At 45.4% G+C, this 26,032-nt stretch overlaps 1 protein-coding gene and 1 long non-coding RNA gene across 7 annotated transcripts in view; one reads left to right on the top strand and one right to left on the bottom strand.

Annotated features, from left to right (window-relative positions):
• The window catches only part of SZT2 (SZT2 subunit of KICSTOR complex), a 69,835-nt gene that overhangs the window by 40,243 nt on the left and 3,560 nt on the right, over window positions 1–26,032 (bottom strand). For all 6 annotated transcript variants that reach the window (XR_013519969.1, XR_013519970.1, XM_078331437.1 and 3 more), the window contains exons 2-15: window positions 16,658–16,783; window positions 16,178–16,351; window positions 15,394–15,564; window positions 8,683–8,814; window positions 7,811–7,952; window positions 7,295–7,401; window positions 3,952–4,162; window positions 3,575–3,745; window positions 2,924–3,158; window positions 2,604–2,733; window positions 1,742–1,884; window positions 1,334–1,486; window positions 1,094–1,208; window positions 670–887 (exon numbers count right to left, since the gene is read on the bottom strand). Coding sequence is in view for 4 of the 6 variants with exons in the window: in XM_078331437.1 (XP_078187563.1) it covers window positions 670–887; window positions 1,094–1,208; window positions 1,334–1,486; window positions 1,742–1,884; window positions 2,604–2,733; window positions 2,924–3,158; window positions 3,575–3,745; window positions 3,952–4,162; window positions 7,295–7,401; window positions 7,811–7,952; window positions 8,683–8,814; window positions 15,394–15,564; window positions 16,178–16,351; window positions 16,658–16,783 (2,228 nt within the window). In the remaining 2 variants the exon portion in view is untranslated. The remainder of the gene's footprint in view (window positions 1–669; window positions 888–1,093; window positions 1,209–1,333; window positions 1,487–1,741; window positions 1,885–2,603; window positions 2,734–2,923; window positions 3,159–3,574; window positions 3,746–3,951; window positions 4,163–7,294; window positions 7,402–7,810; window positions 7,953–8,682; window positions 8,815–15,393; window positions 15,565–16,177; window positions 16,352–16,657; window positions 16,784–26,032) is intronic.
• Window positions 822–7,218, top strand: LOC118142918 (uncharacterized). Its single transcript, XR_004726802.3, has 3 exons — window positions 822–960; window positions 1,571–1,645; window positions 7,090–7,218. It is a non-coding gene; the product is annotated as an uncharacterized LOC118142918 (long non-coding RNA).

Below are 26,032 nucleotides of genomic sequence, written 5' to 3'. Positions count from 1 at the left end.
CTATTCATCCCCCACTAAGCTATACCCTTCCACATCTCTGTACTACTCATCCCTGCTAAGCCACACCCTCCACACCTCTGCACCACTCAACCAGGTCAAAGCCACAACCTCCACACCTCTGTACCACTCATCCAGGGCAAAGCCACAACCTCCACACCTCTGTACCACGGATCCCTGCTAAGCCACACCCTCTATACCTCTGTATCATCCCCCCCCCCCCCGCTAAGGCACGCCCTCCTGCACCTCTGTACACTCATTCCCACTAAGCCCCGCCCTCCCGCACCTCTGTACACTCATTCCCACTAAGTCCCGCCCTCTGCACCTCTGTAACACTCATCCGCAGCTAAGCCATGCCTTCCACACTTCTGTACTGCTCATCACTGGCTAAGCCACGCCCTTCCACACCTCTGTACTGCTCATTCCTGGCTAAACCACGCCCTTCCACACCTCTGTGCTGCTCATCACTGGCTAAGCCACGCCCTTCCACACCTCTGTACTGCTCATTCCTGGCTAAGCCACGCCCTTCCACTCCTCTGTGCTGCTCATCCCTGGCTAAGCCACGCCCTTCCACACCTCTGTACTGCTCATTCCCGGCTAAGCCACACCCTCCCACAGCTCTGTACCACTCATCCCTGGCTAAGCCAAGCCCTTCCACAACTCTGTACCAACCTGATTAGCAGTTTGTCCAGTGGCTTATGCAGGACCACAAGGCAGGGCCGGTCAGACAGGGTCTGCTGTGGCCCCAGCACAGGAGGTGACTTGGAGGGAGAGCTGCCCCCACCAATGCCCCCCAGCCCCTTTCGTTTCACCTTGGGTGTTGGCTCCTTGCTTTGCACCCGGTGGGGGAAACGCAGGCGCAGGATCTCTTCCCTCAAGCCTGACACAATCTGAGGGGAAAATGTGATCAGATCCTCCTACTCCCATCTCCTACAGGCCTGGGAGAAGGGGCCCACAGACAAGGTGAGAGAGCCCTCTTCTCCAAATCTTCCTTGGTCTGGGGGCTCCTCCCTCTACTAGACCTGGCCCTGTGGGGAGGGGGAGCTAGTCTACACCGCAGGGCTCCTTGGTCAGAGTCAGTCAGGGCCCAGCTCACCTTGTGCCGGGCCGGTGCTGGAGTGCCAATGGGAAAACCCAAGCGAAGAACCATGCATGGGGCTTTGGAAATGATACGAACCATGTAGAAGGAGGAGGGGGGCTGGTCTGGGGCACTGGAGAGAAACGGGAGTCAGTGAGTAGTTGGCAGGAAGTAGGAGTGAGGTCTGGGGTTAGAGGGAGAACGTGGGATAAGGTGGCGGGGCGGGGCGGGGGGGTAAGGGAATATCACTTTCCCCACCTGGAAAGCAGCTTGACATAAGAGTAGCCCTCGACTAGCACGAAGCTGCTCCAGTCCCGAAGCAGAGAGGTCAGGGAGGAGTGGGAGATCCTGCACTGGATAGTGCTGTAGCGCCCATTGCTGCCCGGGGTATGCAAGTGCTTGGGTATTGGTCTAGGAAGAGGGGTGTGGACTGAGGTTAGACCTCCCAGTCCCAGTCTTGCAGAAAAGGAATAGACTACTTTCTCTCTCTTCTAGGACTTGCCTGAGGTTATGGGGACTGATGAATAGGAAGACAAGGAAAAGGCCATAGTTTTTTCTCGGCCACAGTTGGTAAGAACTCATCTGCTGTTCCCCTTCCCATCATTCTTTAACCCCAGGACCCCTGATACTCCACCCCAACTATGGCCTAGCCCTAAGGGCACCCACGTGTCATGCTCCAGGATTAGCACCAGGCGATGCATGTGCAGCCAGCGCTGCCAAGAATTTGTATCCATGGACAGCACTGGCTTCCAGTAGGCAGCAAACTGGGCATGGGATGAGTCGGAACCACTGGGCTGGAGGGAGAGCACCTGGGGACAGGAAAGACAGCACTATAGGAGCATTTGTGGAGGACCAGGGTACAAACTCCAAACAGCAAACAGAACCATGGGTGGACTCTGTTCAGGGTGTCAGAGACAGCAGTGGTTTGAGGCTACAGCCCAGCTGGAGACGGAGGCAAAAACTGCTTCCACTACGAAGACTAGATTTGGATGACAGCCCAGGGACAGACTGTGTAGCCCTTTAAAGCTGAATCCAGGAGAAGGATGGAACCATGAGCCAAGCTGATGTCACTGACTTGGGAGGAAAGCCACTGAATGGTGGCAGGACTTCATGATGTGGCCACTGCACACTAGCATAAGCCACCTGCTCGTCAGTGTAAGGCTGACAGTAGGGACTGAGTGTGAAGAAAGCACAGGACCAAGGAAGCTGTGGTCTTCAGGAAGTACATAGCTCATGGTGGCTGGTGGTGGATGGACACAGGTGAAGGTGGCCGGGGGAGGCCAGCATATGCCACATGGATATGGGCAACGGCTGCTGGGACTGAGGTACTACCACCTAGATACTGTGCAAGTCTCTGCCTCTGTGCTCTGCTCAGAACAGCCTGTCTCTATAGATCCTCCTTGGGCTTGTGGTTTAGATGCCTCAGATGTGAGAGAGAAATGAATAGATGGTGGTGATCCTGGGCTCCAGATGCTGTGCCAACCCAAGTTATCATGAAATGGGGCTACTATACATCAGAGCCACTCACCGGAGTGGTGGAGCCTGGAGGGATGTAGAAGAGTGGCACTCCGCTCTTGGTGCTGTCAGGAAGCGTGAAATGCTCAGGAACTGAGGAGAAGGACTGAAGGTGGGCAAGCATCTGGTCTGTCTGGTTGATGCTGTAGAATAAGGGCCAGGCCTGAGCCACATCTGACTCTGCTGGGTGCAGATGAGGGGAGCCTCCCGGGGACATGGGACCCTGGACATAAGCCAGGTTCTCAGCGTGATGCTCCCCAGCTCCCGCCTTCACAAATCTGTCCCTCCACACAACAAATGGGGCAGCATTCACCAAGTGGTGACTTCACTGACCTCTGCAGCGTGTTCCAGAAACGTCGGATAACATGGGTACGATACAGTGAGCGAATGGGCTGCCTTAGTGCACAGGACACATCATGCAAAATGTCATAGCCACCTTCCATTGTCACTTCCACTCGTGTTACTCGAGGGCCCTCAAGCTCCAGGGGCCAGGATGCCACAGCCACATACTCAATGCGCATGTTGTGTTTCCACAGCAGCACCAGCTTCACCTCCAACTGGGACCCTCCTGAGGGAGAAGCAGGAGGGCCAGTTAGGAGAAGGCATAGGACTCCAGGCCTGGGATCAAGTCCTATCTGAAACCCCTATCTATCTCATGGAACCTAGCCTTGCCAAAGGTTCCAAGCATGGTCCCACAGATTTTAGGCCCAGAGCTGACCAATTGACACAAACACAAGTCTGTGGAAATAATCTGAAAACCAACCCAAGTTCAGGACCCCACACCAACTCAGTTGGTTCACCTTGGGCAAAAGGAGATGGAACTGGAAAGCCCCATGCTAAGAGAATTAAGTCCTGATGACAATTCAAAACACACTGTCTCAAGCGGTAAGGTCTTCACTGTGACGCTTTCATGTGTAATACATGTGGGTGTTCTCACACACAAATTCTTAAGAGATCTGTGGGATTACGGCAGGGCCAACTTACCTTTGGCCACTGTAACCTCTCGGACACTGTAGCCCTCTCGAAGCCGCACAGACACGGTGCTGACCAAGTCGGCTGGCACCTCCTTCTCAGTGTGCTTCTTCCGGCGCAAGGCAAGGGCAGGGTTGCTGCTTGCAGAGACCAGGTGCTCATTAAAGAGGCGGTGCTGAGAGCCTAGAAGACCAGTGGGGATGAGGAAGGAGAATGGTTATCTGCCAGCTGACTGATCTGTAGGGGGAAGGGGCTATGCTTAAATCACTGTGAGGTAACAGTGCCAGCGAAGCCAGCCCCAGTTACACTTTCAGTCCTCCAGGGGCCCGTAATCTCTGGGCCCATTCTATATTCCCTCCTTCCCACACCCACCTCAGTATGCCTCTCACCACAGTAATATTCAGGGTTCAGTGCTTCCCCGCTGCGCAGGAAGGAATAGAGGAGAAATGCCCGGTGGTAGACTGTCAGGCCCAGGTTGCCCGGCTCTGGCTCAGGACAAGTGGACAGGTAGGAGCCAAAGGTTGCCATTGCGATGAACTTCATTAATTCCACATTGGGCACATGGCCAAAACTGCAGTCATAAGAGTAAACTCCTCCCACCTGGAAAAAGTGAGCAACTGAAGACCTAGCTCCGACAGAGACACAGAAGGAACAACAGAACAGGAAGAGACCGGGCTAGGTGGCTCCTCCCAGTCTCTGGACCACAGAGTGGGAAGCAGGCCAGTCTCCCAGGACAGACCACAGTCTGTCTTTCCTTCCTTGAGCCCTTCTATCTGATGCCCATGCTAACCCGCCACAGCATCCTCTGCCCTTCCTCCTCAACATCTAATAGCCCACCACCTCCTCCACTAAAGGTTTTGGCAACTGCTTCACTGACTTCCTGTCATACTGAGAGACTTCAGCTTATCAGCACTTATCAAACTTTAGGGTGTATAAAAAACATCTGAGGATTTTGTTGAAATGCAGTAGGCCTCTGGGATGGGGCTTGAGATTCTGCATTTCAAACAAGCTTTCTGCTGGTCTGTGGTCTACATTTTGAATACAATGGCTGTAGGTGGGAAATTAGCAAACTACACATACCCTGAGGGCCAAATCTAGTCCATCACCTATTTTTGTGAATAGTTTTATTGGAACACAGCCACATACATTCACTCTGTATTGTCTGGCTGCTTTCACGGTTCAACAGCAGAGCTGAGTAGCTGTGACTGACCAATGGCCCACAAAGCTTAAAGATTAAGTGGTGTTTGCAGAAAGTGTTTGCAGGTCTGCTCCAGATGACCCATTCAAGTCCCTGCCCTCTCAGTTCCTTAACTCTCATCTCCAGTACTTTCTCTATTCTACTCACTTGCTTGTAGGCTACACACTGGCCCTCGGCCATTTGGAACGAATTCATTTTTGCAATTTAATATTGCCACATCCCACCGATTACAAACAGCACTACCTCCTTAGCTTCCTTCTACCCTCCTCCTCCTGCTGCTGCTCTTTGACCTCACTGAGACTGTCAGGCCTTGAACATCTGCCCTCTCCAAATCTATCCACATTGTCCTCACCCTCCTTTCTCTACCCAGCCTGGAACCTACGATGAGGCAACTTCATAAGCATCACTCTCAAATCCCTGCCCTCTTCACTCTCTTCTGCTTCTTTGAAACCCCAACTAGGATCACAGCCTCTATTCTTGGCCAATGGCGCCCAAACTGACAACTGTGTAAGCTGCCACCACATCAAAACATATGACACCTAACTCAGCTAGTCCTTCAAGGCAGTCCTCAATACTGTTTCCTCTTTCCAACTCTGGCCTCTCTTCATTATAGTACTTGACTTCACCTTTTACCTCAGAGAGAAATTGGAGGCCCTTCGCATAATTGATCTATAACTTCCCTTCCATCATCTGGTTTCAAAGAAAGGACACTTCCCTGCTCCAAAAGAATCCCTCAATCTGTTTCTTAAGCCAATGCACTCCTGTCAATTTAGAAACATTACTCCACCAGGCTCTCTTTTCCTTCCCTTATTTTCAAACTCTTCTTCACTATAGATCCTTAGAAACATGCTTAAGTTTCCAGCTTTAAAAAACAAAACAAAACACTCTTTTACCCTGTACTTCCCTCTGGATACCATTCTCTCTCTTGCACTGCTCTTGATCTCAACAGCCAAATTTCTTGTGTCAACACTTGTCCCTATTTCCTTCTCTTCTAGCCACTCTTCACTCCCCTCACCACCTCTTCACTAAAATGGCTCTGAAACAGATCCCCATGACCTCCTAATCACCAAATCCAAAGGGCACTTTTCGTTCTTCATTTTATTTAATCTTTCTACATTCTCACAATGTAGTTGTAAGAACTACATTCTACCAATATAGTTACCATGGTGAGAGGCGGCAGAAGGATCAAGTAAATTTTCTTCCAAAAATTCTGACTTCTCCGACACCAGAATCTCCTGGTTCCTGCCTGATTCTTCATTCCTTGCTGGGCTCTTTTCCTATGAAAGACCTTGAACACTGGTGTTCCCCAAAGTTCTTCCAGGACCCTCTTCTGTTCTCAGTTACCCTATGAAGCCTGACAAATCCTAAATCTCTACCTCTCAAACAGGGTTTGTCTCCTGAGTATCAGGATCTGTGTATTCAACTGCTACCTGCTACAAATAGCAGCCATTTATTAAATGATTATGCACAATGTTACGTACTTTAAATGCATCTCACCTCCCAGTGAGATAGGTACTTTTACAATCTCCATTTACAAATGAATCTGACCTAGAGGTGAAGCAATGTGCCCAATGTCACACAGTTAATAAATGGCAGTCAGGATTTAGACCAGCATGCCTAACTCCAAAGGTGATGTTCTTAACTACCTATGTTGAATCACAGGCATCTCTAACACAACATGTGCAAACCTGCATCCATCATCTTATCCTCACTCTACCACAACTGCTTCTCTTCCTTTTGCTTTGCCTGCTACCCAGTCATCACTGGAGTCAGAGACTTAGAGACATCTTTAAGCCCTCTTCTCTCTCATCTCCTACCCACATCTTGCTAATTATGAAGTCAGGTTGACTCTGCCTCTTCAGTTTTCTTAATCCTCTTACCTCAGATTTAAGCCCTGATCCTCCCTCACTGCAATTAATAGCCTCCCGACTTCCCCCCCAACCCCCGCCCAGGCTCCGCCATCCTTCACTCAGCAGCACAAGTGACCTTTATAAAACATAAACCCAACTAATAACTTTCCTTCTATCTATCTGCATCACCCACAGAATTATGCTTAACCTCATTAATACAGCAGACCAGATTTTCATCTTCTGGCCTGTGCCTACCCCCCCAGCCTTGCTTCCCATAGCTCTTTACCTCCTTCCCTACAGTCCATCAATTCAAATCAGCTGCAATCCCCTGACTATACCTTTTCCCTCTTTGCTTAAGCTAGTTTGAGCTGGGTTTTCTGACCCTTGCACTCAAAACAATAAGGACTAATCTACTGGGGGAAGGTGGGACTGGAAATGACTGTGAGATTTCAAATTCTGCGTTCTTTCTGCTTTAACAGCTATTTCCCAAATCCTAAGGAAAGAGGAAAAAAATGAGAGTCCTCTCCCACTACTGCCACCTACCTTCTAGACATGACTTCTTCCCGCTGACATAACTAAGCAATTGACTTTACCTGGGAAATCACCACCTGTGAGAAAGTAATCAGCCATCCCAACTTTGTGAGATACTCTATTTCTCTCTCCTCCTTCCTAAAAAGTCCTCACCTGCACAAAGGAACAAGCCACGGTGCCACTGCGAAGCTGGTTCAGCAGCGTCTCACAGACAGCTACATCAGGGACACTGGTCACCCCATCTGTGATCACAATAATCCCTGGGGCAGGAAACACCAGATCAGACCTAGAGACACTGACCGAAGTTACAGGGAGGCACCCAACTGACAGGGCCCTCCCTGAAGGGCTCAGTGTCTGCCCACCAATGTGTTTTGTGAACTTCAAACACCTTTCCTTCTCCTTTACCCTCCCTGTTTCTTCCTCATGAGTGCCAGATCATAACCTTCCTTAAGTGATGTCCTTGGAGCTCTACTCCTTCTAGGGTCCCTGATAGTTGTCAGAGTTGAGGGTTCCTGAACTATACACTAATACAGATTTACATTTTGCAAACAAGGAAACAGATTCTTTTCCCTGGGACCCACTGATTCCCTGGAACCGCTATCTTTGTTAATAGCGCCACCCTTCCTGTATCCCTGCTTCCCCAGTCCCACCAATATTCCTTCTACTGACCTGCACTAGAGTTTGAGGGTAGTAATTGCAGCGCCAAGATGCCCTGACGAATCATACTGACCAGCCCAAGATCAGCTGTCACCATGGAGACGCCTACCTTCCGGCCCAGTGGTTCCCCTGCATCTGGGGACTGGTCTTCTGCCTGGCCCCACGTTAAAGAAAAGACAGAATGGGACAGATGGCGCTGCAGCCCCATCCATGGCAAAGCCAGAATTTACAACCCAGCACTTCTCAGGCCAGAGAGCCAGAATCCTGTGAGGACCCCAATTCCCATACAACGAGGCTAAGTCTTGACTGTGCTCCCTCCCCGTGTGTGCTCAGATACTGAACCTTAGAGGCGAAGGGAGTTCGGCACCAGACTGTACTGAAGTGGGCCTTCTCCATCTTTTGCCAATAAGGGCCACTTTCCATATTTTTCCATCACTGTTATGAAATATTTTATACCTCTGTCAAATTACATGACCAGTTATCAGGCACACAGAACTGCCATTTTCCTGGCTACTTCTAGGGTACCCAAAGTAATAAGACAGGGAAGTCTAGTGGGCCCAAGCAGCTTTATCCCTGATTGTACAAAATGATAACTAGAGGTCAAAGCCACCCATGAATCACCTCAGATCCAGTGGTGAAGAGCTGGGGCTAAAAAATGCAAACAAATGGCTTTTACATTTTCTCACTGAAAGAATCTGTGTTTTGGGGAGTATATCTGAGTTCTGATCCAACAGGGAGCATGTCATGAGCATGCCTATCCTTGGCTCACTCTGCGCCAGCTCTTAGCCCTTTTCTGCCCTATTTGGACTATCTCTTCTCTCTGCCTTCTGTCCTTAGCTGCTCCTCTTTCTAAGTTGCCTTTGCCCACTTTCTCTCTTACATACCTGGCTCTGAGGATCATACTGCTGCTGCAGCATAGTGGCCACCTTATCCTCGAAGAGGCAGAGCTGCTCATATATCTGCTGTAGGAACACCTCCTGCTGGGAAGGGTTCAAGAGGCAGCCCTGCACCAGCACCTAAGACGCACAAGGAAGACTGAGACAGGGCAGTCAGGGGTGCACAGAACACTACACTTCTGCTCTGCTTATTCTCCATAGCTCCATCTAGGTGATCCTGACTTCCTAACCAACCAGTATCTAAGGTATGACTCCACAGCCAATTCCTCCTTATCTGATCTCTTCCATCAGTTCTCAGCCTAGGTCCCCAGCCATTAGTCATCTTTATCTGGGGTCACAACTTCCCTCTGCTTAGGGTCCTCCACACTGGGTTTCCCCAACCTCCCACATGGGGGCACCATAAGATCTTCTATTAATAGATTTTTCTATCTTGGCCTATAGGATGTCTTATAAACTGCCCCTCCCCAGCCTAGCAAAACCTTTTGTATTATCATATTTTGTAATGCTTTTTTATTTCTAAGCATACTGTACACAGAGGCTATTCTGGACCTTTTCTCTTTTTATTAAATTTAAAAATTTTGTGGGTACATATAAGGTATATATATTTATGAGGGACATGGGGTATTTTGATACAGGCATACAATGTATAATAATTACGTGATGGTAAGTGGGGTATCCACTTCAAGCTTTTTTTTTTTTTTTTTTTTGAGACACAGTCTTGCTCTGTTGCCCACGCTGGAATGCAGTGGTGCAATCTTGGCTCACTGCAACCTCCACCTCCCAGGTTCAAGCGATTCTTGTGCCTAAGCCTCCCTCAGCTGAGATTACAGGCATAGGCCACCACACCCGGCTAATTTTTGTATTTTTAGTAGAGATGGGGTTTTCACTATGTTGGCCAGGCTGGTCTTGAACTCCTGGCCTCAAGTGATCCAACCATCTAGGCCTCCCGAAGTGCTGGGATTATAGGCATGAGCCACCATGCTAGCCCGCCTCAAGCATTTATCCTTTTTTTGTGTAACAAACAATCCAATCTTTTATTTTTAAATGTACAGTAAATTACTGTTGACGGTAGTCACTCTACTGTACTATCAAGTACTAGATCTTACTCATTCTATTTTTGTATCCATTAACCATCTCCCCTTCTACCTCCCCCAACTACCCTTCCCAGTCTTTGGTAACCATTGCTCTACTCTCCATCTCCATAAGTTCACCTGTTTTAATTTTTAGCTTCCACAAGAAAGAACATGCCAAGTTTGTCTTTCTGTGCCTGACTTATTTCACTTAACATAATGTCCTCCAGTTCCATCCATGTTGCAGCATATAACAGGATCACATTCTCTTTTATGGCTGAATAGTACTCCATTGTGCACAGGTACCACATTTTCTTCATCCATTCATCTGTCAATGAACACTTAGGTTGCTTCCAGATCTTGTCTACTGTGAATAGTGCTGTAATAAACATGGGAGTGCAGATATTTCTTCCATATACTGATTTCCTTTCTTTTGGGTATATACCTAGAGAGGGATTGTTAGGTCATATAATAGCTCGATTTTCAGTTTTTTTGCGGCACCTCCAAACTATTCTCCACAGTGGTTTTACGAATTTACATTTCTACCAACAGTGTACAAGATTACCTCTTCTCCACATCCTTACCAGCATTTATTGCCTGTCTTTTGGATAAAAGCCATTTGAACTGGGGTGAGATGATATCTCATTGTAGTTTTGATCTGCATTTCTCTGATGATCAGTGATGCTGAGCACCTTTTCATATACCTGTTTGCCATATGCATGCCTTCTTTCGAGAAATGTCTGAGATTTTAAGAAATAAATCCTATTTTAAAATCAAATTATTAGTTTTTTTTTCTTATAGAGTTGTTTGAGCTCCTTATATATTCTGGTTATCAATCCGGTCAGATAGGTAGCTTGCAAATATTTTCTCCCATTCTGTGGGTTGTTTCCTCACTTGTTGATTGTTTCCTTTGCTATGCAGGTTTTTGATATGATGTGATCCTATTTGTCCATTTTTGCCTAGTCCAGTGTCATGGAACATTTCTCCAATGTTTTCCCTTAGTAGTTTTATAGTTTGAGATTTAAGGTTTTTTTTTTTTTTGAGGCAGAGTCTCACTCTGTTGCCAGGTGCTAGGCTGGAGTGCAGTGTCACAATCTCGGCTTACTGCAACCTCCGCCTCCTGGGTTCAAGCAATTCTCCTGCCTCAGCCTCCCGAGTAGCTGGGACTACAGGTGTGTGCCACCGCGCCCAGCTAATTTTTTTATTTTTTAGTAGAGACGGGGTTTCACCATGTTGGCCAGGATGGTTTCAATATCTTGACCTCATGATCTGCCCACCTCCCAAAGTCCTGGGATTATAGGCATGAGCCACTGAGCCCAGCCGAGATTTAAGTCTTTAATGCATTTTTATTTTTGTGAGATAGGGGTCTAGTTTCATTCTTCTGCATGTGAATGAAATCCAGTTTTCCTAAAACCATTTATTGAAGAGACTGTTCTTTCCCCAGTGTATATGTTCTTAGCATCTTTGTCGAAAATGAGTTCACTGTAGATAGACAGTCTCTGGGTTCTCTATTCTATTCCATTGGTCTGTGCGTCTGTTTTTGTGCCACTATTATGCTGGTTTTGGTTACCATAGCTCTGTAGTATAATTTGAAGTCAGGTAATGTGATTCCTCTAGTTTTATTGGTTTTGCTCAGAACAGCTTTGGCTATTCCAGGTCTTTTGTGGTTCCATATAAATTTTAGGTTTGTTTTCTCTATTTCTAGGAAGAATGTTTTTGGTATTTTGATAGGGATTGTATGGAATCTGTAGACTGCTTTAGGTAGTGTGGGCATTTTAACAATATTGATTCTTCCAATCCATGAACATGGAATAACTTTCCATTTTTTAGAGTCCACTTCAATTTCTCTCATTGATGTTTTACAATTTTCATTGTAGAGATATTTCATTTCTTTGGTTAAATTAATTTTTAGCTTTTGTAAATGGGATTACTTTCTTGGTTTATTTTTCAGATTGTTTGCTGCTGGCATATAGAAATGCTAATGTTTTTTATACGTTGATTATGTATCCTGCAACTTTACTGAATTTATCAGTTCTAAGTTTTTGGTAGAGCCATTAGGTTTTTCCAAATAAAAGATCATATCATCTGCAAACAAGGATAATTTGACTTCTTCTTTTCCAATTTGGATGCCCTTCATTTCTTTCTCTTATCTGACTGTTTTAGGTAGAATTTCCTTTTTCTCTTTTTTAAGCTCAAAATCCTATTCTTATCCCCCTAATGAATGCTTCTTCCTTCCCTTTACCCTCAGCAGATAACTCCCACCCTGTGCCCTCTTAAAGAGAAAGGAAGCCAGTCAATAGAACTCCCTGCTTACTCCAACCTGGAGTGTACACAACTCTCCAACTCTCTGAAAGCACCCCCAAGGTCTGTTCAGTGTTTACATCTATGTCTTTGTTCTTCCTTCGAGGTGCTGGAGAAAGGATTCTTCTTCCTCCTCTTTTTACCTGTAGCTAATCTATCCATCTAATCTTGAGCCTTTCGTCTCTCTAGTATCGTCATTCTTTCTTCATGGGCTTCTTTTCTTCTACTTCAAATATAAATATGTGTCCCCCATCCTAAAATTGTATATAAGCCCAGCAGTCCTTGTAGTGGCCCTCAGGATCTCACCCCTCTTTCCCCATTACACTCCTACAACCTGTGCCACATGCCCACTTTTCCCCAACCCTGACCCTATGGAACTACTACTTTTTTATTCCCTGTTCTCAACTGAGTAAGTGGGTGGGGAGAGCCAGAAGAGGGAAAGCGGAACATTGTGTCACTCTACAGACCCACAGGAAGGAAAACACAATCAGAAAAGTAGCAGAACCTGAGCCATAAAAAGGCAAGAAAGATGTCATATATATATTGTTTAGAATATTGAAAATTGGGACAATGCAAGAGGCCAAGAACAAGGGGCTGGTTAAACAAACATATGATGATAAAATATGATGAAATAGTAAGTTAACAGGCCATTAAAAATCATGTTTTTAAAGAATATTTAGTGACATAGAAGAATGCCCATACTATATGTTTAAAAAAAAAAAAAGCAGGATAGGCTAGGCACAGCAGTTCACACTGTAATCCCAGCACTTTGGGAGGCTGCAGTGGGCAGATCACTTGAAGCCAGGAGTTTGAGACCACCCTGGACAACATAACAAGACTCTGTCTCTACAAAAAAAATTAGAAAAAATTAATTGGGTGTGGTGACATGCACCTGTAGTCCTAGCTACTTGGGAGGCTGAGGTAGGATGATCACTTAAGCCCAGAAGTTCAAGGTTACATTGAGCTAAGATCATGTCTCTGCACTCCAGCCTGGGCAACAGAATGAGACCCTATCTCTTATGCAAAATAAAAACCAGGACACAAAATAATGTGTCTAGAATGAGCCTCCTGATTCTCCCTTTCTCGTGGGTAAAGAGATGGAGGTGAGGGGGGGATAAAGATACACTCACAAGATTAGAAGAAAATTCCATAAAATGTTGGAATTTAATAGAATACCCAGAAACAACTACTAAAAATAAGATCCAGTGCTCTTATTTACCACACTGAACACCATAAAATAAAGCACAAAGTCTTTGCATGACATTCATGGCCTTTCATAACCAGTTCCCAGTTATGTCTACAGTCTCCTCTTTACCACCCCTCTCTACAGTCAAATTTTACTCCGTTGACACTGAATAATATGTAGTTCCCTAAAACACCTGTGATTGAGAGTGCAGATTCATAGTACCATGTGTTTGTTTTTTTCTGGTCCCTATTTCTTCTGTCAGAAGAGTCCATTTCCCCTTCTTTGAATGGTTAACCTCAATTCTTTCTTCAAAACTAGGTTCAAATGTTGCTTTGGGCTGGGCATGGTGACTCATGCCTGTAATCCCAGCACTTTGGGAGGCTGAAGACAGATCACTTGAGGTCAGGAGTTTGAGACCAGCCTGGCCAACATGGTGAAACTCTGTCTCTACTAGAAAACAAATACAAAAATTAGCCAGGCATGGTGGTGGGTGCCTGTAATCCCAGCTACTTGAAAGGCTAAGGCAGGAGAATCGCTTGAACCCAGGAGGTGGAGGTTGCAGTGAGCTGAGGTTGTGCCACTGCACTCCAGCCTGGGCAACAGAGCTAGACTCTGTCTCAGAAAAACAAAAAACAAATGCTGCTGTGTCTGAAAGACCTCTCTGTTGTGGCCCCAGGCTTGGTTGGGTGCTCCCTCTTAGTGCTCCCATAGCATGAGTCATCTTATTGGTGTTCTTATCACATTCAACTGCAATTACCTCCTTTAGTATCTGTCTCCCCCAATAAATTCTCAACTTCTCCCATCAGGACAAGGACAGGGTCTGATTCATCTGTGTCTTCAGGACCTGCTCAGGCCTGGTATAGATGAGGCATCATTAAGTGTTTGTCAACCTGAACCAAGTTTTGAGTGATTACTTGAACATCCATGCTCTCCCTGCCTTGGCTATCAGTGCTTATAAAACCTGGCCCCCATTTGGGGATGCATTCCACAACTGAGAGTCCTAATAGCTATACTGGGAAAGCACTTTAAACTAGGGCAGAGGGCTGGCAATCACTGCCCTGGGACCCAAGTATGCACCAATTCTGTTGCTGTATGTTTCAGACCCTTAGATGCTATTTCCAATACCTTGCCTCTCAAAGCCAGTTTGATAGCTAAGGTGACAATGCAGTCATCAGGGACAGTTTCAGGGAAAGCCTTTACCGATGGATTAAGGGTGGTTAAAAGCAGATGAGGAGAAACTGGGCCAATGCTTATCTAAGCCAAAAACAGATATTCCAGTAACAGAGTTGGCCATTCTCCAAAAGGAGTGTCTTGTGATAGCCTACTTGAGTGCTGGATAAGCCCTGTAATTATCTGTGTGGTCAGCATTATACCCAGTAGTTCACATGGCCCTCAAAAAAATGACCCACCCTGTGCGCAGTGGCTCACACTTGTAATCCCAGCACTTGGGGAGGCTGAGGCGGGCAGATCACCTGAAGTCAGGAGTTTGAGATCAGCCTGGTCCACATGGTGAAACCCTGTCTTTACTAAATACACACACACACACACACACACACACACACACACACACACCAGGAGTGGTGGTGGGTGCCCGTAATCCCAGCTACTCAGGAGGCTGAGGCAGGAGAATTGCTTGAACCTGGGAGGTGGAGGTTGCAGAGAGCTGAGATCACGCCATTGGACTCCAATCTGGGTGAAAAGAGTGAAACTCTGTCCTGAAAAAAACAAAAAATGATCCTCCTCTATCCTTGAAATCAATTATATCTCAGGGTTATTTGTCTTTCAAAATCACAAAACCATTCCAAAAGACCATCTTCTGGGGGGAATTGCAGGAGCCAGTATATCAGCAAACCATCTGATAGAACTAAAGGAGAAGAGGGGAACAGAGAAAACAGATATCCAGTGGTCAGAACCAAAGAGATTTATAGGAGTGGTGAGAAAGGCACTTGTCCAATCAACACCAACTGACCCTAAGTCTATGGGAAGGCCCTTTAAGTCCAGAGGAACTGGTACAAAACAGGTTCAAGAAGCTAGCAGAGCTGGGGACTTGGGGGACACACAGTAGAGACAGGATAAGAACATGGTCAGAGGACTAATAGAAATTTGGTCTAAGGGTACAAACTTGGAGAAAAGATGCAATACCTGGTGGGACTGCAGTCCAATGATGGAGGAGTAGGCCTGAATAGTTATGTAGATCTCAGGCTGGAAGTCGATGCAAGACCCAGGCACTCGGAAGGGCTGAAGCAGCCCACCTAGGCAGCGGGACAGGGCATGGAAAACTTCATCAAATAAGATCTCTCCCGTGGAATCATCCTGAGGGCAATGCAGAGAAAGAGTGCTCAAGGGGATTCAATGGCAACTCTAGGCAGAGGGCAGAAACATGCAGCTTCCATGGATCAGAAGGATCCTTATCTTATGGCTGATCACACACCCAAATACAGTGCCACACAAGGAACAGTTTCTGAGGTGTTTTCTGGAAATAAAAACAACAAAACCAGGGTCTTGCTTTGTTGCCTAGGCTGGAATGCAGTGGTCTGATCATGGCTCACTGTAGCCTCGACCTCCTGGGCTCAAGCAATCCTCCCACCTCAGCCTCCCAAGTAGCTGGGACAGGTGCATGCCACCATGCCTGGCTAATTTTTATATTTTTTATAGAGGGGGGTTTTGCCATGTGGCCCAGGCTAGTCTTGAACTCCTGAGCTCAAGCAATCAGCCCACTTCAGCTTCCCAAAGTGCTGGGATTGCAGGCATGAGCCACCACGGCTGGCCCGGTTCTGTTTTTAAATACCCACCATTCCTTTATAAGCCTGTCCTCTCTCCAAAATGGTAGGCTGGGAGCATTTTTCACTTCCCCGCCAGGCCTCTCCCTCTCCTCCTCACCCGCTACCCCATCCTTTCTTCCCAGAGTCTCCCTTCAATCCTTTACCACAATGCCAGTAGATGGGCTAAGGTCCAGCTCAATGACGAACCGATACTGCCAAGCCAGGAAGGTGACCCGGGTGGAAGGTACAAGGAGGAATGGCCTTGGGACCACTGGTTCATCTGGCTGCCACCCAGGGGGCAGGACACTGAGGACTTCCAATTCCTGTTCAGACTGAAGCTGAAAATTAGGAAGGAAAGAAAATGAAAGGATCAGGGAAGAGTCACCACTTTCTTCCCAGGACCTGCCTTGTTATCCCAAACAACACATCATTGGCTCTACCGCCCTCAATCTAACCATATACTCTTCCTCTCACTCTCTGGAAAAAATATTTTTTAAATTTCCATCATCTTGTAGGTAGTCCCTTGCCCCACCCAGACTGAGAGCCTTCAGAGTTAGTCTCCCTCCCTGTCTGTTTCCACCACTCTCCTAAAAAACAGATCCTCCTGGGCTAGCCCCTCACATCTTCATGTGTCTAGGCCTCACCAGCATCTCCTGGGGTGTGGCCTGCACAGTCTGATGCAGATGATTGAGGAACCAAGCCAGGCGAACATTTCGGGAGATTCGATAATCCTTTTTCATTAACAGGAACACCTGCCCGGCTTCTTCCACCTGGGAACAAAGAGACATTAATACATCTTTAAAAAATGGCACTGAGTACTTGTAATACACAGATCACTGTGTAAATAACTTGCTGAAGGAACTCACCATCTGTAAGAGGCAAAGCAGCAGAGGTGAAAAGTTTACCCTAACCTCCACTCAAGGTGTTCCTGGGGTGTCAATTCTTTTTTTTTTTAATATATATATATTTTATTGCATTTTAGGTTCTGGGGTACATGTAAAGAGCATGCAGGATTGTTGCATAGGTACATACATGGCAATGTGGTTTGCTGCCTCCACCCCCATCACCTATATCTGGCATTTCTCCCCATGTTATCCCTCCCCAACTCCCCACTCCCCACTGTCGCTCCCTGGGGTATCAATTCTTAACTCTCTGTTCCTGTTTGCCCTATACAAACCTCCATATAGATGAAGTGACCTTTCCATATTGTTTCCGCAATGTTTATGTGAGTTATACCTATAAACTATAAGCTTCTGAGAGCAGGGATTGTGTCCGATTCTAGTTTTGTGCCTCTGTGCTTGGCAAATTTCTGCAAACAGAACAAATACTAGAATTCCCTAATACATTACATGAATGCCAGTTACTCCTAACAAGTCTTGACAACAGCAGGCACTGAAGAAATTTTCACCGAAGAAATAGCAAACCTTCTGAATACCTCAAAATCAAACCTCTGTGGGTCAGTCTCCACCCCTGCACTTCTCAGTTGTCAGTACTCTAGTTCTTGCCTCCACTGCCTCATAGGTAGCCACTTCATCAATGCGCTAACAAGCATCCGCTCCCTTGCCCATGTCCTTGTCCTTCCACTACACAAGTCCTGTCAAATCTTATCTTGGGATGAATTTGACATTTTCCCCTACCTACACATATACTATGGCAGATGCACTCTGACAGAAAGAAACTTGTCACCTTGCCAGCAGGGCCCACTCTAGCAGGCCTTTCCCAGTCCTCTGAATTCTCCTGGCCAGCAGTCTTTCCTGTTCCCCACAGGAGGTTTTCTGATCTTTCAGCCCCCTCACTCGCAGCAGATAAACTTGCCCACAGTTCACAGAAGAAACAAAGGTCAACTGGTCTGAACTCCCCAATGTCTCTTCCTGATTAATCCTTATCTGTCGCATTCCTTACTCCCTTATTCTTGTCTGTCCTACACAAATGGCAAATTTCTCCTTCTGTGTCCCTGATTAATGAGGGGAAGGACACTAGGTGGCAATAACTGAAGAGCAGGTAGTAGAGGAGAAATGAATAGAAGTTAATAAATACCTGTTAAGAAACATGTTGAAAGAAAGTGAAGAATTTTTCTTTTCCAAAATTGGGAAATATGCATGGAAAGAAGACTGAAAAAGCCCTAGAAAAGCAATAATGAAGAGTTTCTGATGTCAGAGAAAAGTGTGGAGAACAGAGACACAATGGTTGTGAAGACAGAAGGAAAGGGTAAAAAGATAGAGAAACAGGTATTGGAAAACGATAAGGATGACAGCAGAAGGGAAGAAGGAGAAGCTCACATTTATCAAGCACCTAAAATATATGCAAAAGTACTAGGTAAAAGAAAAAAAGAAAAGGGCCAGGCACAGTGGCTCATGCCTGTAATCCCAGCACTTTGGGAGGCCAAGGTGGGTGGATCAACTGAGGTCAGAAGTTTGAGACCAGCCTGGCCAACATGGTGAAACCCCATCTCTACTAAAAATACAAAAATTATCTGGGCTTGGTGGTGGACATCTGTAACTCGGGAGGCTGAGGCAGGAGAATCGCTTGAACCTGGGAGGTAGAGGTGACAGTGAGCTGAGATCATGCCATTGCACTCCAGTCTGGGTTAAAGAACAAGACTGCATCTCAAATAAATAAATAGAAAGGGAAAAAAAGTGCTCTGTAGAGGCCAAGTGCAAGAATTTCAGGTTCAGACAGTCTGGGTTTGAATCTCAATTCAGCCACTTATTAGCTGTGAGACACTGGAAAGTTTGTATCACCTCTCTAAGCTTTAGTGTCCTCCTTTGTAAAACAGAGATAATCCTAACACCAATCTAAAGTGCTATTCTGTGGATCAAAGAAAATCGTGCGTATGAAGTGCTCAGCACAATGCCCGGTAAGAATAAAAGTTGACAGTAACAGGCCGGGCGTGGTGGCTCACGCCTATAATCCCAGCACTTTGGGAGGCCGAGGCAGGTGGATCACGAGGTCAAGAGATGGAGACCATCCTGGTCAACAAGGTGAAACCCCATCTCTACCAAAAATATAAAAATTAGCTGGGCATGGTGGTGTGCGCCTGTAGTCCCAGCTACTCAGGAGGCTGAGGCAGGAGAATTGCTTGAACCCAGGAGGTGGAGGTTGCGGTGAGCCGAGATCGTGCCATTGCACTCCAGTCTGGGTAACAATAGCGAAACTCTGTCTCAAAAACAAACAAACAAAAAAAACAGTAACAGCTGGGCATGATGGCTCAAGCCTATAACCCCAACACTTTGGGAGGCTGAGGTGGGCAAACCACTTGCACCTAAGAGTTCAAGACCAGCCTGGGCAACACGATGAAACCTCAACTCTACTATAAAAAATACAAAAATTAGCAGGGTGTGGTGGCACATGTCTGTAATCCCAGCTACTCGGGAGGCTAAAACAGGAGAATTGCTTGAACCCAGGAGGCAGAGATTGCAGTGAGCTGAGATCAAGCCACTGCACTCCAGCCTGGGCAACAAGAGCGAAATTCCATCTCAAAACAAAAAAAAACAAAAAAAAACCCCCACAAAATTAGCCGGGCATGGTGGTGAGCACCTTCAGTCCTAGCTACTTAGAAGGTAGAGGTGGGAGGATTGCTTAAGTCCAGGACATTGAGGCTGCAATGAGCTATGATCATATGATTGCACTCTGGCCTGGGAAAAAGAGCAAGATTCTGTCTCAAAAAAGAAAATAGTAACAATAATAAAATGGAATCACACCTTGGGAGATACTACTCTCTATTACACTACTTTCCAACACTGTATTGAGACAGACCCTGGCTAGGATTTTGGATTTATCCCATGAGTGAGTTTAAGCTACTAAAGGGATACAGCAAGGCAGTAACATTCTATCTGCATTTAAAAAAATTCCCTCTGGCTACTGTGTGATTCAGAAAGACCCCCTCCATTCCCCAACAACTAGGGGAGATGACAGTGGCTTAGACTAGAGCTACTCAAAGTAGCCATTCTGTGGACTGTTTGAGACTGGGTCCTTGATGAGATAATGCAACATAATGCCAGGATATAAAACCACCACTGTCGTTCACCATCAAAGTCTTATTATGGAAAACAAGAAGTCAGCTGAACTAAACAGTGAACTTAGTTGCATTTCAAGGGATCTTTAGGATAGGACAGACAAGAATTGGTGATTAATTGTAAGTTAGGACATAGGAGGAAAGTAACAAAAAGAAAGGTGTCAAGGATGATTAAAGTAGCACTGGAAACCAGTATGCGCAAAATGATTTCCAAGTTAGCTATCAAAATTAGAGACAGTTACTCCTAACTACCCCACCCCCTCGAAAAGTCCCACCAAATTGTACACTCTTATTGCCACACTCCTAAAAACAGAAAAGGGGTCTATGTATTGGCAAAGAAGGAAATCACAGCAATTACTTGCCCTTTCTTTCTCTGATCCTTGGGTTTGAGGTGGGATACTAAACCAGACAATCTCTCTTTCAGGTATGACTTAGCTGGTATGGGTGGGATATTATGTGCTGATTATGCTGGGGTCCTGCCAAAGTTCTTATCTAGAAAGCGATGTACAAGAGACTTACTGGAGTTTTAAAAAAGAATTTTCTTTAAAGAATGAGGGCTCAGAGCATTATAAGAACAGGAAGGCTATCCTAATTCAGCAGTCATTTATCTATTACTTTATCTCCACAGCCTATGTGCAGTGCCTGGCACATAGGATGTTCAATAAAATTTTGCTAAATAGTGAATTCACTATGTTTTTTTCTCCCTGTCACTACCTCCTCCCCTCTTGCCATGTATTCTAAGCAAAGCAAACTGGACATTTAAAACTAATAACTAGTATAACTTTTTTCAAGATGAGATCATCTTAACACTAGTGTCAATACCACTTTCCCTTTGTTCTCTGGTATTAAACACTTTTTTTTTTTTTTTTTTTTTAAATATCAGACTGTTTCAGCTGAGCAAGGAAAAACCAAGGAAAAGAATTTTGTCCCATACTGGGCCAGGGGTTAAAGGGGAAGAGCACATGTCCAGTGGGTCAGAACTGTAAGGACAGAATTGGGTGCATGGTCATCTAATCTTCTAGGACTAAAATCATGGCAAATCTAGGTTTAATAAGTGAACCTTTCCATGATTGTCTGCACTAAGTTAGGGTCCTATGTTGGGCATTCACACACTCCTCTATATTTTTTCTTCATGACACCAGACAGAGTTTATAATTAAGAATTTGTGGCCAGGCGCAGTAGCTCATGCCTGTAATCCCAGCACTTTGGGAGGCTGAGGCGGGCAGATCACCTGAGGTCAGGAGTTTGCGACCAGCCTGGCTAACATGGTGAAACCCCGTTTCTACTAAAAATACAAAAGTTAGCCAGGTGTGGTGGCATGTGCCCGTAGTCCCAGCTACTCAGGAGGCTGAGGCAGGAGAACGCTTGAACCCGGGAGGTGGAGTTTGCAGTAAGCTGAGATCGTGCCATTGCACTCCAGTTTGGCCAACAAGAGCTAAACTCCAACTCCAAAAAAAATTGCAGGGGCTGGGCAGTGGCTCATGCCTATAATCCCAGCACTCTGGGAGGCTGGGATGGGCAGATGACCTGAGGCCAGGAGCTCCAGACCAGCCTGGTCAGCATGGTGAAACCCCATCTCTACTAAAAAAAATACAAAAATTAGCCAGGCATGGTGGCACATACCTGTAGTCCCAGCTACTCAGGGGGCTAAGGCAGGAGAATTGCTTGAACTAAGGAGGTGGAGGCTGCAGTGAGCCAAGATGGAGTCACTGCACTCCAGCCTGGGCAACAGAGCGAAACTCCATCACACCATCTCAAAAACAAAAAAAAGAAAAGAATTTGTGTAATGTTTGTTTCCCTTACAAGTCTGGAAGATCCAATGAGGTAGAGGCCATGTCTATATATTGTTTCTTTTTCTTTTTCTTTTTTTTTTGAGATAGAGTCTCATTCTGTCACCCAGGCTGGAGTACAGTGGTGCCATCTTGGCTCACTACAACCTCCACCTCCTGGGTTCAAGTGACTCTCCTGGCTCAGCCTCCCGAGTAGCTGGGATTATAAGCACATGCCACGACACCAGGTTAATTTTTGTATTTTCAGTAAAGATGGGGTTTTGCCGTGTTAGCCAGCATGGTCTTGAACTCCTGACCTCAGGTGATCCACCTGCCTCAGACTCCCAAAGTGCTCGGCTTACAGGCATGAGCCACTTTACCTGGCCGATGCATTATTTCTTTGTTGGGGTCCGGTATGTCTGCTGGGGGGCTACCGACCTGCGGGAGTCCCTGAGACCGCCAACGTAGATGTCTCGTTCAACCTGAGAGAGAGAGTGCGCGGAAGTGAAAGAAAAAAGAAAAGCGGAGTCTGGTGTCCGGCCTCAAGCTCACCGTATGGCGAGGCCCATTTCCTAGGGGCCTCACATGGGAGCGATCCCCACAGATCCCTCATTTCTTGCTGTAATCCTAGCACCTACCACAGTGCCAAAACATACTAAGTGTTCTAATAATAATTGTTGAATACATGTATGAACAAGGAAAACTAATCTCACAAGCTATATTTATTCTCTTCTCTGTTTCTGGTTATTCTTAATTTCTTACCAAGAATTTCTAATTTTTCATTCTTTTATCAAGATGGTTTTTGTTGCTAGAGATCCTGTCCTTTATTCACTTTATCTTTCAATCATTTATGGAAAAAGTAAGCTATTCTATTTTGTTTTTTTTTTTCTTTGTTTCCACAAACATTGCTTTTACCAAGTTTTCACTAGTATCTTCTTTTTTATTGTTCCTAGAATGCTGGGAAGTCCAAATGGGGGTTCTAACAGATTTGCTTTAGGTTCCATTAGCTTTGTTCCAGAAAGAACAGTGTTATGGAAAGTGTTGTGATTTGATAGCTGACTCTGGGTGAGCTTCCTCCTCTACAAAATACCACCTAGCGCAATGGTGTATGAAAGCACCTTGTGAAAAGTAATGTGGATAAATGCACAGATTAGTAATAACAAAGTGTTGCTGTTTACCTTGCTTCTTTGAGTCAGAAGAAGTCCTGCACAGCCATTCACTGCAGGTTTTTTTTTTTCCCTCATACCTGTTTAGTTGGCAGACTTGGAAATGTCCTCACATAGAGCCAGAATCTGTCTTTTAGATATCTTGACCCACTCTTAAAGTCTGTGGTCTTGAAAATATCTAACCCACTTTTTGTTTTACCTCCTAAGGTCACACAGAGAGAATGTTGCCCTCTGCCAAATGAGAGTCTATTGTTAAACACGGGGTGACAGCCCCAAGTCTTTGCTTCTCCAGAATAAACATCTTCAGGTCCTTTAAGTATGTCTCAAATGGCATGGTTTCAAGTTTCCTCACTATTTTATATCTTAGATTATGTGGCCAGGAATGAATTCTGGCTGGTCTACTTTACAATTTAAAATGTGGGAACAGAATGGAACATAATACTCAGGTGAGGTCACAGATTCAGATTCTCCTGAGTTATACTTGCTCAGGAACCCTCCATGACTTTCTCACCTGTGCTGCTGTTCAAACACATTTCCCATGCTATACTCATGAGCTGGCTTTTTTGGACACATACAATTATTCAGTTAGTCCTGTCACATCGGATAAATTCAGCCTATTATTCTATGGTGAAGCTTAGTGTTGTTTCTTCTAGTAAATTTCTCCAGTTTAATTTCCATGCTAATTTGTTCAGGATGCCATCAAGTCCTCATTGAATTCCAAAAAGAACAAAGGCAGCATGCATACATTCACTCAACAAATTTATAAAAAGCCTGGTACATCCTAGGCACTGGGCTAGGTCCTAAAGATAAAATGAAAAGCAAAAACTTGCATTCCCTGCTCTCGTAAAACTGACTCTATAATGAAGGACAAAAATATCCATCAAATAATCATTTCTAACTATTGTATTATTACAAACCAAGTAAGTGCTCCAAAGGATAACTTTTGTAGTGGTTCTACAAAAACAAGCAACAGCCAGGTGCAGTGGCTCATGCCTGCAAACCCAGCACTTTGGGAGACCAAAGAGGGTGGATCACTTGAGCCTTAGGAGTTTGAGACTAGCCTGGGCAACATGGCAAAATCCTGTCTCTACAAAAAATTACTAAAATTATTTCTAATTTGGGTGTGGTGTCATGTGGCTGTAGTCCCAGCTACTCAGAGAGCTAGCTCAGGATCACCTGAGCTCAGGGAGGTTGAGGCTTCAGTGAGCCATGATTGTACCACAGCACTCCAGTCTGGGTGACAGAGCAAGACTCCAGCTTGGGTGACAGAGCAAGATTCCATCTCAAAAAAAAAAAAAAAAAAAAAAAAAAAGCTCCATTGCTTTTTTAATCTTGTTAAAATGTAGATTCTGGAGCCCATCAATCTACAGCCCAAAAAATGTAGATTGATGGGCTCCAGAATCTACATTTTAACAAGATCTCCAAGTGATTCTTCTACATTAACATTTAAGAATCCCAGAATTAGGCCGGGTGCAATGGCTCACGCCTGTAATCCCAGCACTTTGGGAAGCCAAGGCTGGTGAATCACCTGAGCTTAGGAGTTTGCGACCAACTTGGGCAACATGGTGAAACCCCGTCTCTGCTAAAAGCACAAAAATTAGCCGGGCTTCATAGCAGGTGCCTGTAATCATAGCTACTTGGGAGGCTGAGGCAGGAGAATCACTTGAGTCTGGGAGATGGAGGCTGCAGAGATCATACCACTGCACTCCAGCCTGGGTGAGAGCAAGACTCAGTCTCAAAATAAATAGATAGATAGATAAGAATCCCTGAATTAGTTCTCAGAGCATCCACACTCACATGGAGCTTCATGTCCTCAACATTAATCTCCCTTGAGTCTGAAGTTCATGACTCTCAGTAGTCTGGTAAGGAAGACTCATCAGACCTGGATTCAAATCAGAGACCTGGATTCAAATCTGGTTCTATCATTTGCTATCTAGGTAACTTTGGACAAATTACTTAATTTTGCCAGGCCTCAGTTTCTTCGTTGATAGCATGTGGATAAAAATCTTCATAGGCTGGATGTGGTGGCTCATGCCTATAATCCCAGCACTTTGGGATGCTGAGGTGGGTGGATCACGACATCAAGAGATTGACACCATCGTGGCCAACGTGATGAAACCCTGTCTCTACTAAAAATACAAAAATTAGCTGGGCATGGTGATGTGCACCTGTAGTCCCAGCTTCTTGGGAGGCTGAGGCAGGAGAACCGCTTGAACCTGGGAGGCAGAGGTTGCAGTGAGCTGAGATAGCAACACTGCACTCCAGCCTGGTGACATAGCAGGACTCCATATCAAAAAAAAAAAAGGAATATCTTCATAGGAATGTTGCTGCAATTAAACAGGAGAGAAAGGCTATCATCATCTGGAACATTTATTGAGGCCTACATACCATTTATATCAAGATAAATAAAACATTACCAGTTACTGTGCTACATACCATATATACCAGGATAAATGAAGCATGGTCCATCTCATTAATCTGTTGCTTTTCTTGTACCTGTCCCTTTGTGATAAAGGTGTGACTTTTTAAAAGTCTTTTCTAACCCTTGTGCTGTCTTCTGTTAACACACTCCCACAAAATAATGTGAATTATTTCCCCTCTTGAACTGGCTAAAATCTCCTTGCCACTATATGTTGAAGCCCTGAGCCTCTAGCATGGCCTCAAGCTGCATCTTCTCCAGCCTTTTCTCTCACCAATCCCCCCTCAGTTAAAAGCACATATTCTAGTGTTAGAGCACCTAGGATCAAATACTGGTTCCGCTGATTATTAACTATATGGCTTTGGCAGAGATTTACACTCTCTACGCCTCAGTTTCCTTGTCTGTGAAACAGGGATAATAAAAGTACTTCTTTTAGATAATTTCTGAGCATCAGATGATAGTAAGCATTCAATAAGTGTTAGCTATTCTCACTGTCACACTGCATCCACATTAGGAGTTGCTTCCTCTTAGTTCTCTGAAGGCTCCAATGGGCTCCTTCTCATCTGAAATCTTCACTATTCCCTTTGCCTGCAATGCTCTCTGCCTCTTCTTTTAGGTAACTTCTACCTATTCTTCAGGTTTCAGCTTAA

The sequence above is a fragment of the Callithrix jacchus genome, chromosome 7, assembly GCF_049354715.1.
Source record: "Callithrix jacchus isolate 240 chromosome 7, calJac240_pri, whole genome shotgun sequence".
Classification (NCBI taxonomy): Eukaryota; Metazoa; Chordata; class Mammalia; order Primates; family Cebidae; genus Callithrix; species Callithrix jacchus.
Note: the sequence above shows the minus strand (reverse complement) of the source record. Positions and strands in the feature narration are given on the sequence as shown.